Source organism: Eublepharis macularius, chromosome 13 (genome assembly GCF_028583425.1).
Source record: "Eublepharis macularius isolate TG4126 chromosome 13, MPM_Emac_v1.0, whole genome shotgun sequence".
Lineage (NCBI taxonomy): Eukaryota > Metazoa > Chordata > Lepidosauria > Squamata > Eublepharidae > Eublepharis > Eublepharis macularius.
The window spans coordinates 49,987,926-50,002,542 of record NC_072802.1 but is presented as its reverse complement, the minus strand read 5'-3'; the positions used below and the strand labels follow the sequence as shown (position 1 = coordinate 50,002,542).

The following is a 14,617-nucleotide window of genomic DNA, read 5'->3' as shown; positions in this document are numbered from 1 at the left end:
CAATTTCAGGTATTTCTTCTTTCTTCCAGTATTGAGCATATAATATTCTTGCTGCTGTTATCATATAATATAGCAATGTCATTTCTATTAACATCTTCTAAGTGCAAAGATAATAACAGCATTTCTGGATTTTTAACAACATTATACTGGAGTATCAAAGACATCTCAGCACATATTTTATCCCAAAAGTCTCTAGCCTTACGGCAAGTCCACCACATATGAAATAGAGAACCTTCATGCTCCTTACATTTCCAACACTTAGTAGGTAGCTGCTTATTAGCTATGGCTAATTTTTTCGGTGTTAAATACCATCTATATAACATTTTATAGCCATTCTCTCTAATACCGGTACATGTTGATATTTTTAACGTATTTTTCCACAATTGTTCCCATGTTTCCATCATTATTTCCCACTTTACCATTTGTACCTTGACTGTTTCATCTTCTGTGAACCATTTCAATAACATTTAATTGCTTTATTACTATCTCCTAACAAAAGTTCCTCAAATTCTGAATTCTGAATTCTAAAACCTGTCCTCCTTTGATCTGTATCAAATAGGTCTTTAATTTGTCTATATTGTAACCAACCATATTTAAATGGCAACTCCTCATTTGTAGTCTACTCTGATTTCTAAACAGTGCATCTATACAAGTATGTACATATGAAGCAGCCTCAGCATAAGCTGTACTCCTATATTGCTGAATAGTTCAAAAAGTCAGATAGTCTAAAGAAATAAGGCTGAGCCCTGCAAAATTAATCATATCTTGTTCTGTAACAAGCCCTAAAGTCAATGAAACAAGAAATGAGGAAACATACACTGTACTCTTAAAAAACTGACCAGCTGTGTGTGCAGGGGACTGTGCAGTGATTGTTTACTTGTTATGGGGGGGGGGCACATTCTTTCTCTTCCTTTGCAGGGAAGCAGTTGTTTGTGAAAGGCAGAAATTTGGGGAGGGGAGAGGAGGGGAGAGGCTGAATGCAAATGATGCAGGGTTTGACTGCAGAATTGTTTATCCTAAAGCTCTTCAAGGTACAAGAGTCTGTAGGGGCTGCAGCCTTTGCATCCTCCATGACCATGAAGGGAAGGCTGGGCTGCTAATGGGATGGAAGCAGAATGGGAAGACCCATTGTTGGGGAGGCTCTGTGTTTTTCTCACTGGACCTCCCTCTCCGTCTACTTACTTGTTCAAGTAAGGACCTCCCTAGTCCACACTGGATGCTGCTGCTACAGCAAACCTGCTTTGGAAGCCCCCTCCCACCGCTTCTATTTCTAGCGGTGGTGCCCCAGTGTTATAAAAGTGGGGAGCAGAAAAGAAGGAGGCCAAGAGAGGAGGAAAAGCGGGGGAGAGATGGCGATGGAATCCTCTTGGGAAACACTAAGTTAGGTTATGAGTCCTACTATGCATAGATCTTTAAAAGTGAATGGAACCCTTTGATGGGGGGGTGGGGAAGCAATGTGAAAAAATATAAGGCTTGTTTGCTTCCAAATAGTGAATGAATGGGGGTAGGGCAGGACTGGAATCCAGGCGGCCTTATTGGCATTTGTGGTAGATTATCTTGAAATCTTTTTTAAGAAAATACTATGCTCTCCCTCTAACATCATGTAAGAAAAATACAACTTTAAATTTTCCCAGATGAAATGTAAACTTTTACATAAATACAAAGTTAAACAATATTTCACAATTCATTATTAGAGAACACTGTTGCTGCCCAAGCACCAAAGGAACTCTAGTGTGCAGTACTGGTTGAACAAGTGAGCTGTGACTCATGAAAGCTCATACCTTACCACACATTTTGTTAGTCTTATAGGTGCTACTGGACTCTTGCTCTTTTCTACTGCTACAGACAGACTAACATGGCTATCTATCCCTGTTGATCTATCATCAACCAGAACAGCCACTTTTACTTTCATCTTTAGCATGAGGCCTGCATCTTAGGGAGGCTTGCAGCTTGCAAATTCCTCCAGAAATATAGTAAAGAGTCAGTAGCACCTTTAAGACCAACCAACTTTATTGTAGCATAAGCTTTCGAGAACTACAGCTCTCTTTGTCAAATGCAACTATTTTTCAACTACAGACTAACACAGCTAACTCCTCTGTATCTCCTCCAGCAATGGCTGTTTCACATTGGAAACCACTTGTCAACCACAAGTCCCACCAGACAAGGGCTTTCCCACTTTCCTGAAACATGAGGCAGGTGCCATGTTTGGGGAATGGTGCTTTGAAGAGTCATGGGTGGCTTGTCAGAAAGCCACATGTTGACCCTGAACCACTGAGTATCACTGTGTTAGACCTTGCTTGTTCCCTCCTGTTATCTCTGGAAAACAGGGATCCCTAGAACTGAAACTCAAGAGTGTTTTTCTGTTAACACCAGGACGCATTGTGCACCCTGACCCAAATTTAGACACATCTTATTGCTTCTTTCTCAAGAGCAAGCTAGTATTTTTATGGATTTGAGCAATTCTTTGCCCCTTAAATTCATGGCAAAAAGTGGGTTGACATGCCAACCATAATTAGACACTGAAATTTTTGCCAGATTTCTTGACATTACATAATTTCCTTGGGGGTGAACAGTAATCCCAGGCATAGCACCTGAATGCAGAATACCTGAGGAATGTACAGTTAGCTTATATTTTAATACAAGCAACACAAACAAGGCTCTCCTGACAATAACCACTAAAGACCCGAAGGAAAACTGAGTGAATACCTCTGACTATACAATAAGTAATATTTACTCTTAAAGTGATTAAGTGCTGATACAAAGTGCTTGCAGAAATATAAATACAATAATTATAACTTCATAGAAAAATATACATATGTAAATTCATAAATACATCCATTCATAAACACATACAAATACAACTATAGGATATGCAACATACAAATATCAACCTGACCATAAATATCTATCTCTTCAAGATACTGAAGCCCTGTCTTACCTACCACCACCCGAGGCTCATGAGGGCATCACCCCTCACACTTTCAAATGCATCCTTACAGCCACACAAGGTAGAAACTTGCTTTTTAAAAATATGAAAGCTGATATTCTCATTGAAGAATTTGTGCCCACTTACTGCATTCTGGTACCTTTCCTGCACCCTACCAGAAACATGACATATGCACGATCCTGAGTATATGTTCCTCCAGATGGTCTAGGACAACACAGTGCTCATTGCTGCCATATGTAGCCATTAATTTTACAACTTGCTGATTTTGCAACTCTTCTCAGCTGTAAAGGAAGTAGTATGTTTATTTTGCAAGATCAACTTCTGGCTGACAGTGCTATAAATGTAACGTGTGTTCTCTTGTACATTTGTTTTGTGATTTCATTTCTCTAGCAGAATAACTTGTAAAGTAGAAAAAGTATACCTCAGCAGCATAGTGAAGTAGGTTGTTCCAGGATTACCCTTATATCCTCCTTTTCCTTCAGGAACATCAAGTGCCCATCCAGGCAATGTTTGCAATAGTGGGGAAAAGTGCAGATGTTTTGATGGAGCAAGTAATGTTCATTTGTTTGGCTACGTGCATTTGTCTGACTCCTGACATTCGAGTAGAGAATTCCTGGGTTATCCTTAGAACCTTTACTGCCACTAAGGATGAAACAGAAGAAAATGAAGAATATTTCTGAGGTTTCCTTTCTATTACTGGGAATCAAATGTGAAGTTATTGGGCCTGATGCTTAAGAGTGCTGTATTTTGAGTCAAATGGACCATGACTTTCCCAGTCGTGAAAGGTCTCTATCACTATGCAGAATTGAAGCGATACACAAAAGACAGGAGAGCTGTTTCCTATGTACATCCTTCAGCCAGTACACAGAGGTGTGGAATTCATGCAAGAGAGACAAAATAACCTAACTCATTATGCTCCAGTTGAAAACAGAGGGAAAAAATTAGACCTAACAGAGTGTTCATATGTAAAACTGCAAATTGCCAAGTCATTAGAAAATACCAGTTACTGTTATTGGTAGGTCCCCATTCTTAATTTGATTTCAAGGATAGAGAACAAATTGAATGTCTTGCAGTCTGAAACTATTCAGCTGTTGAAACAGCAAACACACCTAAGTATGTTGTAGATTATACTGTCAGGAATCTGGTGACAGCCCTTTCCCTGAGGATGCATGCCTGCCTCAGGTCCATCACTTTACCCAATGAAACTTAAGTCTCCGTGCTGACCATGTGGAAAATGTCATGTGTAAGTTTGACCTTACAGCTATAATGAGGATGGTCATTTCAAAGGCACTGAACTTTTCAGAACTCAGTATGATATTTTATAGAAAAAACAGATTCACTTGGTCATTAGGTATCTTAGCACTTTTGCCATGTTTTCAGAGGACCAAGCCTTATAAACTCCCACTACGAGTAGCAAAGTTACCAAAGCCACACTTTCCAAACCAACTATAAAATAAATTGCAGGTCATGCTGCTTTAGGACCTGAGACTACTTAAATTAGTAAATCACATTCTTAAGTATGACCATCAAAAACAACCGCTGCTATTTCGTATTGACATTTCTAAAGCAGCATTATTTTAGTTATTCTAAGGCCAGTGCAAACATATATATTGATCTCTAGGGAGCTACTCAGTTTTGACACTCTGTGGAATGCTTGCTGTTTCAGTATGCTTGAAACATCAATGTGCTTGAAATGTCAGCTTGGAAGGCATTTTAGAGTGACCATTTATTTGATTCTGGAGAAGGATGATGCCCAGTGGATGGAACAGGCTGTTGTCTTTCATTATCTTCTGCTAAAAGCATTTGATGCTGATGAAGACAAAGTCCTGTGATCCTAGATTACCTGATTTACTGCAATATTAATGTTCATAGGCTAATAGCCTATGAAATGAATCTCAGCCACTTCATGCATTGGATGTTGGCTGCTGGCTACAAAGGTGCATTCTGTGGTAATAAGGGCATGCCTTTGTGTGTCATTGCACTTTTTGTTTTCTCATATCTCCTCTTCTGGACTTTAATGCTTGTGATTAGCATGCTGGCCACTCAGTTGGGAAGCTGTAGATGCTGATGTCAGGAAAGCTTTCGTGTGCATTGACTGCCTACTGCTCTTGAGTGCATAGCGTTAAAATTTCGATTTGGCTGACAGGTTTTTTTAAAAAAAATTGTAACAATTTGGAGGAATTAGTGAGAAAAGTAGGACAGACAAAACCTAGTCTGTTCATATAAGGGCAGCAGAACACCTGGCTGTCTCTCCTGGGTCCATTACTCATACTACTTGATGGCTGTGGAAGCAAAAAGACATTTGTGATGCAGCATCTCCAGAGTCCTCGAGACATCATGTGATGTGGCTTGCTCTAAAACAAATAAAAGCTGTCTGATTGGAATACAGGAGAACCTTGGAGCTAGTGCTTGGCATTCAGGTCAGATGTTGTCTGGTGTGTTAAAGCACTGATTTATTGGAACAGAGTAAGAATTAGATGAATTGCAAAAAAAGAAAAAGAAAGAAACCACCCTAACAACTTCTGTAAGATTTGGGAATTCAGTTGCTACCTACTTTTTTTTTTTTAAGAGCTCTACCAGTGAGCAAAGCCAATGATGATGATACTAATTCCTGGGCACTGATCTCCAGTGGCAAAAGTCACATTTGCTTCATGCTTCCTCCTGAGGCTTGGGTTCCAAAATGTTGGTTGTTGGAACACATGACCAAGCTGTGAGGGTTTCCTGATAGGGGGAGGGCCGTAGCTCTCTAGAGAGCTACAGCTGGCAGGTATATGGATTTGTTTTACTTGACTTTTCTGTTAAAAATTGCCTCCCAAAGTACTTTATGGCAATTTAAAACACAGATATAAATAAATTGTGCTTAGGAAAACAGCACGTAGTGAGGTCTGGCTGCAGGCCCAGGCACTTCCATGTCAGGAATGGCATGTGACCTGCAAACTGAGGACCAAGAGGAGTTTGCCTTGCTCACTCCTATCAAGTGACTTGATGACGCAATAAAAAGGGTCGTCTGCCAGCTACATAGTGGCATTCTGGAATATTTCACTTGCATCCTAACTTCAGTGCTTCAGCTCAGCTGTCTTTTGCTTTGGCTGCATTCTTTTGGCTTTTTAAACTCCTGCCATATCGTTCTGTGGATCACAGCTAGTTTTCCAACTCATTTTGAGACCTGCCACCTGAGATACTGGCCTTGGCACATACAGAAGCTATCTGCCATGCATGATTGCTTGAAAGCTATCCCCACACAATTGATAATCTTTTCATCCCACCTTTCCACTACAGGAATCATCGTGGTGACTTACAGCAAGATTAAAGCTCATCTGATTAAATGCCTTCCTACTTTGAAAGCCTTTGTTGTAGGTAACTTAAAATTCCAACACTTTGATCTTTTTAACAAAAGGCAATCTGACAGCTTCCTCTGAGGAGATGCAAATCCTTTTCATATTACATAGCAATTTTATTAATAATGATTAGTAATGGCTATGAAAGATGAAATCAATCCCCCAAATTTGCACTATAGCAAAATATAATGTGTATCTGATTTCATTGTAAACGTATCCAGGCATTCTTGGTGAAAGCAAGGTGAATGTAGAAAATAGTCTTCACAACCCAAAATAGGGAGCATGCGCCGAGCTCTTCTATTGCTTACATTGGGAAAGAACATTTGTAGCATGTGCTGCATCTTTCTCCTGTTTTGAAGGATCATACCTAATTCTGAAGTGGCCCCGAACCGTGTGGGTGCTTATATCTGAGGGTCCAGGCTGCTTTGGAACACAACAGAGGCATCTGCAAGCTAGGGGAACCCCTCAGGGTTGCAGAAAAATCACAACAGATGCACAGGGGGGGGGCTTGAAACCCCTCCCCCCCAGGGTTCCCAGGTCTCTCTATCCTCCCGGTGGAAGGAGAGGGACCTGGGACTTAACTGTTTTGATCTCCTCCTGGAGAGGTGTGGAGACATCACTTTTGGGAAGTGAAGTCACACGCCAGCCTTGAGTATGCTTTGCATAGGGCTAATTCTGGCCCATTTGGGGCTAAAATTGGCCCCAGCAAAGCACAGGAGCATGCCCATGGCCAGCACGACATCACTTCAGGAAGTGATGTTGTCACCTCCCCCTGCCAGGAGCACACCCGGTGTGTGCTTTCCAGTGTTGCCTGCTGGTGGTGGGCAACGGGGCAAACCCCTAGAAGAACTGGGAAGCCTACCCCCAACAAAAGTGCACTTTCTGCTCAGGCCCCACCTTAAAAGTGTGGGCAGGAGCAGACCCACAAAGCCCAGGAAGTTCTAGCATGCTTTTGCCTTCCTGGCTAGACGAGAACAAAGTGGGGCTGAGGAGAAGTGCCCAGACACTGCTGGAATGGTAGGGACCACTCCCCTGGCCACTGCAGGACACACAGAGGAGGGTGGAGAGGAGCAACAGGGCTGGGGTATGTGGAGCCCTGGCCAGCACTGCTGAGTGTAAACCCTCTCCAGCCTGAGACTTCAGGCCTTAGCAGCCTGGAAGGCATGCTGGGGCTTGCAAAACCCCTCCAGCCCCAGTTACAGCTGGGATGCTCATTCCCCCTCCTGCCCAGGCCCCTGTTCCAAAAGTCCAGTCTGCAGGGGGGGGGAGCACTTTTTGAGAGGGAGAGGAGAAGGGTATTGGGGGGGGGAGAATAGAAAAAGGTAATGTATTTTGCAGGGAGGGAAGGGTGGATCGGGGTTTTCAGCAGGGAGGGTGATTAAGGGCAAGGATGTTTGCGGGAGGGGGAGGTAAAGGCCAAGGAATTTTAGGGAGGGAGGCAGAAGAGTACCACTCATGACTGTCGGGGGTGGGGGGCAAGCAGCAGGGAAAGTTGGGTGGGTATGGGGATCAGTGACAGAAAGGGTGGCTGCAACAACTGTAGAGATAATGAATTCACAATCCACATCTCCCCTCATCCTTTTCTGATTCCTGCAACTGAATTCATTGTGTAGTTCTGCTTCTGGAGAGGCATTTTAAGCGTTTGAAAGCTGAGCTGTGGTCCCATTGTTTGAGTCTCCGCATTATCTCCCCCCCACACATTTCAAATGCTACGGTCTCTCTGCTTACATGCCAGCCTTTTATCTGCAACTGTGTGGATTACAAATACATTTTTGAAGCTTTGGTTTTCCTAAGCGGTTAGCAGAACAGGTGTTCTGTACCAATCCAATAGAATGTGTAAGTTTCCCTGTTTACTTCTGTTGCAGGAAACTTCTTGACTTAGATATTTGTCCCTTTTTTGCAGCCATGGTGTGTGCATCGTTCTTTCTTCATGGTTCTGTGTTCTGCCACGTGACTGGAGTCCCTTTGGTAGCACTTGCTGAGACGTGTTGGTGGGATGGAGAGAAACAGGAAGTGAGCAGGAAGCATAAAGCAGAAAATGGAGCGTGGATCTCTTTTGGCTGAGAAAAATGCCATTGTTCCTTGACCCCTGAATATTTCTTCGGGATAATGCTTGATCCTGTGGGGAGGTCCTGTTTGTCGTGTCTCCTGTAATCTTATGTATTAAAATATAATTGGGCTGTTAGTAGGCAGTTTATATTCTCTTGTTTAGGTGTACTGCTGTGATTTATTTGTTATCAATTCACCTAATACTATAATGTTCATATTAGTTATGTAATACGTATCTAGGAATAGAGACAGAAATGATACACTTTTGTGAAAGGCTATGAAATGCAAGCAAAAACCAAGAGACAGTAGGTACAGACTGGCACTTATTGAAATGTATGCAAGATGAGTACACTGGCATTCAGAACAGCAATAATTGACAATATCACAATCTTCCTAGGTAAATATTGCAAGTTCCTATGTTGGCCCCCAGAAGCAGCAGTGTAATACACTTTTCTTGAACCTATCCCACATATTGCATGTTGTTGAGCGCACCTTTATGTTCCTCAGTTCTTCTTTAGGCTGGCTGTTCAGTACAGAAAAACATGCTTCAGGTAAATATGCTTGTCTGTCTGCTGAGAGTACTTAGGATTTGTTGACATGGTCTCTAATCCATGAAAAATTTTGCCACATTAAGCCTTGGTTTTTAAGTTATCTGACGATGATATTTTGTGTCTGATGTTACACATTGGTATAGCTACCCTTCAGCAAAATATTTATTTTGTAATTTCATTACTTCTTTGTGCCCCTGTGCTTGTGGACAAACTGTTCTTGATTGTTAATCTAATTTTTATTGCTATTGAGAGCAGTACGTATTTGTGTTTCTCTGTTCGGGATTATCTCAAATTTGAGGCTCTGGAAACCTGCTTATGTCATCTTGTTATGCAATCGTTGAAATGCTAGTGCTGAATAGGAAAATCTATCTAAAAGCTGGTCAACTTGCTACTGAAGGGCACAGTTATGACTTTGTGCGGAACAGCAGATGAGATGGCTTCAGTGTGTTCCTTCTTGTAGAGCTTCCTGTGTGTCTGTATTTAGCGGAAAACTATACTTTTATTCATGTCACAATCAGGTTGCATTTTTAAAAATTGTAAGTGTCCAAGGGCACTCTTCTTCCCACCACCATGTGCCCCTGCCCACTTGCCAGTGCCACCCATCCATATGTCTCCTGCAGGGTGGATTTGATTTAAATCAAACTGATTTAAATCACGATTTAAATCACTAGTCAGTAAGGCTTGATTTAAATCATAGTTTTCTACATAAAATACTAATTCTTGCTGGTATAACTTTAATATGCAAGTAGATGCCTGCCTTACCGATAGGTAAAGGAACTTCATTAAAGTATTCCCAAACTGGGTCTCTTTTACGGCCTGCTGCCATTATAGGTTTTTTCCTCCAAGGAAAGAATGTGATAAACCTCAGGTCATACACACCAAAGATCCAAAGACTTGTACAGTATTGTGCTCAAAAAGTTTCACTTTCATTTTGTACTGCTTGCCCCTCCCTCCTCACACTTAGTTTCTTCTTGTGCAGATCTATTCCACTCCAAACAATCAGAAAAATATTGTTTCTTTTCACTGAACTTCTTGGAACTTAGCACTGGAGGGGTTGATTCTGTCTTCATAGGTTTGCAGAACAATAGCATTAAGGTCTTTTTCTCAACTCTGTTCATGTTATAACATTTTTGCTGTGAAGAAGAGGCATGTGATCTCTGCTGAGCTGACACAAATTCAGTTTTGAGAACTGCAAAACCAAGCATCTGTGATAATATCTTGTAGGCAGAGAAACTGCCCAATAATCTTACAAAAACCTCTGGAAGAGCATGACATTGTGAATGGATTAATGGAATTTATTTACCAAAAAAATTAAACATATACAGCCTTATTCTACATAATTAAAAACTAATCTTTATTTCATGATGGAATAACCTTTGGATGGTAATATATTTTCCTCAAAAAGCATTTTATTAAAAAAAATCCAATTTAAATAAAAATCCGATTTAAATAAAAAAAATCCGATTTTTTTGATTTTTTTTAAAAAATCATTGATTTTTATCCACCCTGGTCTCCTGCCTGCTTGTGAGCCCGTCCATCATGTATACTTACAGCCATTTTCATGGGCCAAACTACTTTGAAACTTCAGAAGCCCAGCAGTGCGAACAGATTTACCTTTTAATACTCCTGGAGTAGAGAGAGCTGAATCATAGAGAACTGAATCATTTGGCAAAAGTTGACTTGGAAGGGCTTTGTGGGCAACACAGGCAATATGCTAGATAGTTTTATAAGTGGAATACAACTGAAGGAAGCGGTTTGTTTGAAGGAGAGTTAACTCTACAGAGTGTCATTTGTTGAAACTAAAATAGATTTGCGGGTTTTGTCTATCAGGATTTATGTTACACACATTTTTTTTCAAAATTCTGTCACAATACTTAGGCTACCAACCATTGCTAAGATTCCATATGCATCCCACCCAGGAATGTTAATGTTCTTTGCCAAGAAAACAAGTCGTGTCATATGCAAACCAAAATTATTTCTGGTTGAGATTGGCTATGTTTTTATATAACTACAGGTTTAGAGAATTTGTATTTTATATGATGTAGAATGTAATGGCAGTTAATTAAGAAGGAGGGCTTCTAATCTCTGGCTGTTACACAGGTATGAGTTCTTGAACTTTAGTGGTTTTGGATGCTCTAAATGCATTACTTTTTAAAAGGAGTTTCCATTTCCAGTTGCAGAAGTGTTTGAAAGCATAAAGGCAACATGTATAACAGGCTATGATATTGGGAGGGGGAAAGGTTGGGGGAAATATCTGATTTTGTCCTACCTTTGTAACTTTATATTGCCTCACCTCCTTCTTCCACAGCATCTATCAAATTCCATATTCTTTTTAAAAAGAGACTCCTGACTCATAACAAAATATGAAAACCAAGTAATTGTGTGCAAAATTATTATTTTTTTTTAGCTGCTGGGGAGTGGAGAAACAGAGTGTAGTTTTGTTGAAAGTTTAGTATAGGATGTCGATTCAGTCATGCTCAGCTCTTTTTTTTTTTGGTAATTATGAGAGCAAGAAACTTGCTGCACTTCGAACATCAATATTTCACACATTACTTTGGGGTTCTGTAATGAAGACAATATTTTATGGTACATCTATGGTCATGTTTCCTACGTGCTTTGGATATATTAAATGAATCCCTAATTACTGGGATGAGTTCCTCATGTAGCATTGCTAGACTTCCGCTTTCAGAGCTTAGAACAGCACAAGCAGGAGAATGTTTATTTCCTGGCTCTTAACCGCTTGATTTTTTTTTTTTTAAGGATGCAGATGTGAAATCTAAGGCATTTACATCCCTCCTTTACTACTTTTTACAGGACCCAAGCTGAAATGGCTCACACTTGTCGAGGAACCATCAACCTGTCAACAGCCCACATTGATACAGAGGACTCCTGTAACATTGTGCTTTCCAATGGGGGAAGGACATACCATCTAAAGGCTAGTTCGGAAGTGGAACGGCAGCGGTGGGTCACAGCTCTGGAGTTGGCTAAGGCCAAAGCCATTCGTATGAGGGACAACCAGTCAGGTAGAGTTGGTGCTTAGTGCATACTCATTGGAAAGATCCCTGAAACTCCTATGCCCAGACCTTCCCAAGTAGTGGAAGAAAGTGCTGGAAGACTGAGATTCAAAGAAGGGCTGCTTATCAGTATTCTTGGAAAAGGGCTGCAGTGGAAGTACTGGGCTAATTGAAATTGCTGATCTTGGGGTCATCAGTCTAAAAAAACCCCTGAGAATTACAGATTCCAAAGTTAGTGTAGGCAATGAAGTGCCATGGGTTGGTTGTGCAAGGCAGCTAAATTCTTCAACAGGACAAAAATGACTTGCTTGCCTGTTCCTTAAAACTTGAATAAGTTAGCATGAATCCAACATAACAAATTAGTTCTACATGTAGCTAGCTGTGAGTCTGACTCAAATGAGATCAGAAGCAGCACTTCACTGTTCAAAAGCAAGAACAGTGTTCTGACCTTGTGCTTTGCAAAGCATACAATATAAAAACACTTCAGATAAAAATCACATTGTTTTAGTGGTGAAGCCTTTGATCAAGGTGAAATGTTGAGGGCTTTCTAGACCCTCACATTAAGTTGGAGTATTTTTCAAATTTAATTTTATATAATATAAAGAGAAAATCTACTTCACGATTGCAATACAGTATATCAATGTATTGAATCAATTATAAACAACATCGGTATTAGGAAAAAATCATTCTGTCCCATATATACTTATAAGTTGTCAGGTTGTCTGTTAGCAGACCAGACACTTTGCAACTGTTTCTACCCACTGGATTCACTTGTTGCTTACATACTCATAGTTTTGATATTCTGGCTTTTTTAAAACCTTAAATAGACATGTTCGCTTTTATTTGCTTTAGCTGTGTTTCCTACCAAGTAAATCATAGGAGAGAGTTCAAATACGTACATCACTTTTTGGATATTATTATTTACTAGAGACCAGACTGTTTGCTTTATCACACAATTCTACCAGATGTACATTTGAGTTCCTTTTATATATAAATTTTCAATATGTTTCATTTCTCAAATATTTCGCCAAATCTGGCCGCAGTTTAATACCAGTTATAAAACATCTTCAAACAGTTTTGTCTAATATTTACATTCAGAGGAATATCAAAAACTTCTCTAGCATTTTCCATGTAGCCAACTGTGTGACTTCAAAATAACCTTTTCTTACCTTGTCTTTATACATCTCTAGTAATGAACCTTATGGAGAATAAAATAGTTTTTTACCATGCAACATTTCTATTTGACTAGGTCTTATTAATAAGTTTTCAAATTTATTTAATACTTTAACCACATTGTATGATAGCAGAACAGCTTGAATACAGTATCTAATTTAAAGCCTGGAAGAGAATTTTGCTGAATTAGCTTTTTGTTCTATTTCTGAAAGAGGATAATTCCATTATTTGAAAATCAGTAAACCTAGGTAATTCAGTTGCTAGCCATACTTCAGAAAGGTTTGTTTGTAATGATTCTTAGGATTTTAAAGGTAAGTAGTTGCCCATTTGTTCTTTAAAATCAGCACTCATCTGTCCAGTAAACAAATCACACAGATAATGTTTATATTTCCTCTCCAGTACCCTCTTTCAGGCCTTTGATACTTACATTTGCTCTTCTTAACCTGAAAGAGCCCCGTGGCACAGAGTGGTAAGCTGCAGTACTGCAGTCCAAACTCTGCTCACGACCTGAGTTTGATCCTGGCGGAAGCTGGGTTCAGGTAGGTGGCTCAAGGTTGACTCAGCCTTCCATGCTTCCGAGGTTGGTAAAATGAGTACCCAGTTTCCTGGGGGTAAAGTGTAGATGACTGGGGAAGGCAATGGCAAACCACCCCGTAAAAAGTCTGCCAAGAAAATATTGTAATGCGACATCTCCCCCATAGGTCAGTAATGACTCGGTGTTTGCACAAGGGACTACCTTTACCTTTTAAAACCTGTTATCAGTTTCCTCTGTGCTGTCCACTAAACTTCTCATTCTTCCTAATTTCTCAGTTAAAATTCTAAAGTGAAAGTGCAAATGAAATATTAGCATCAGAGTTCCAGAATTTGCCTGTGCAAATTGGTAGTATCTTATCAAAGAAAAGCCTTCAGATTCCTGTGTGCAAAAGCAACAAAAACACTACAGTTAACACCTTTAAAGTTATAAGATGCTCCTACTGACTAAACCTTTTTTAATTAACAGCTTTCTAATTCCCAAAAAGCATGTGAAAATCAGCAAAGTCTGCAGATGTTTTCATGGGTCTGAGAGGTAGTTAATGCCTCCTGGAGGGAGGGGGTGGTTGCCCCAGCCTTGAAACAGGCTGCAATGTGCCCATGTTTAAAGAAGTCTAAGCTTGCATCCAGGAGAACTTAATAACTATTGATCAGTCTCGATTCTCAAATGTTCTGTTCTTGAGCAAGATGATTGAAAGGATGGCTGAACAACTTCAAGCCTTCCTGGATGATACAAAAGGCCTGGTTATGAGACTGAAACAGCCCAGGTCACTTTCTAAGCTTTCAATGTATTGTGTTTTTTTTTGACAGACTTCAATTTGTTGCACTTTATAGACCAGAGCAAAACTCGTGTGTGTGTATAAAGTAAGCCCATGCAACAAACTTTCTTTGAAGATGGGATGTGAACTGTTAACATAGTCCTGAATCTTAAACAAGCTGAATTCAGCCCACCTGGGGCTTAATATACCTGTATGTATTTGCTGCCTACCTGGGTCTGTAAACACATTACTGTGC

General features: G+C 40.2%; 1 protein-coding gene across 2 annotated transcripts in view; it reads left to right on the top strand.

Annotated features, from left to right (window-relative positions):
• The window catches only part of OSBP2 (oxysterol binding protein 2), a 139,080-nt gene that overhangs the window by 10,047 nt on the left and 114,416 nt on the right, over positions 1–14,617 (top strand). For both annotated transcript variants that reach the window (XM_054996264.1, XM_054996263.1), the window contains exon 2: positions 11,700–11,908. In XM_054996264.1, coding sequence (XP_054852239.1) covers positions 11,700–11,908 — 209 coding nt within the window. The remainder of the gene's footprint in view (positions 1–11,699; positions 11,909–14,617) is intronic.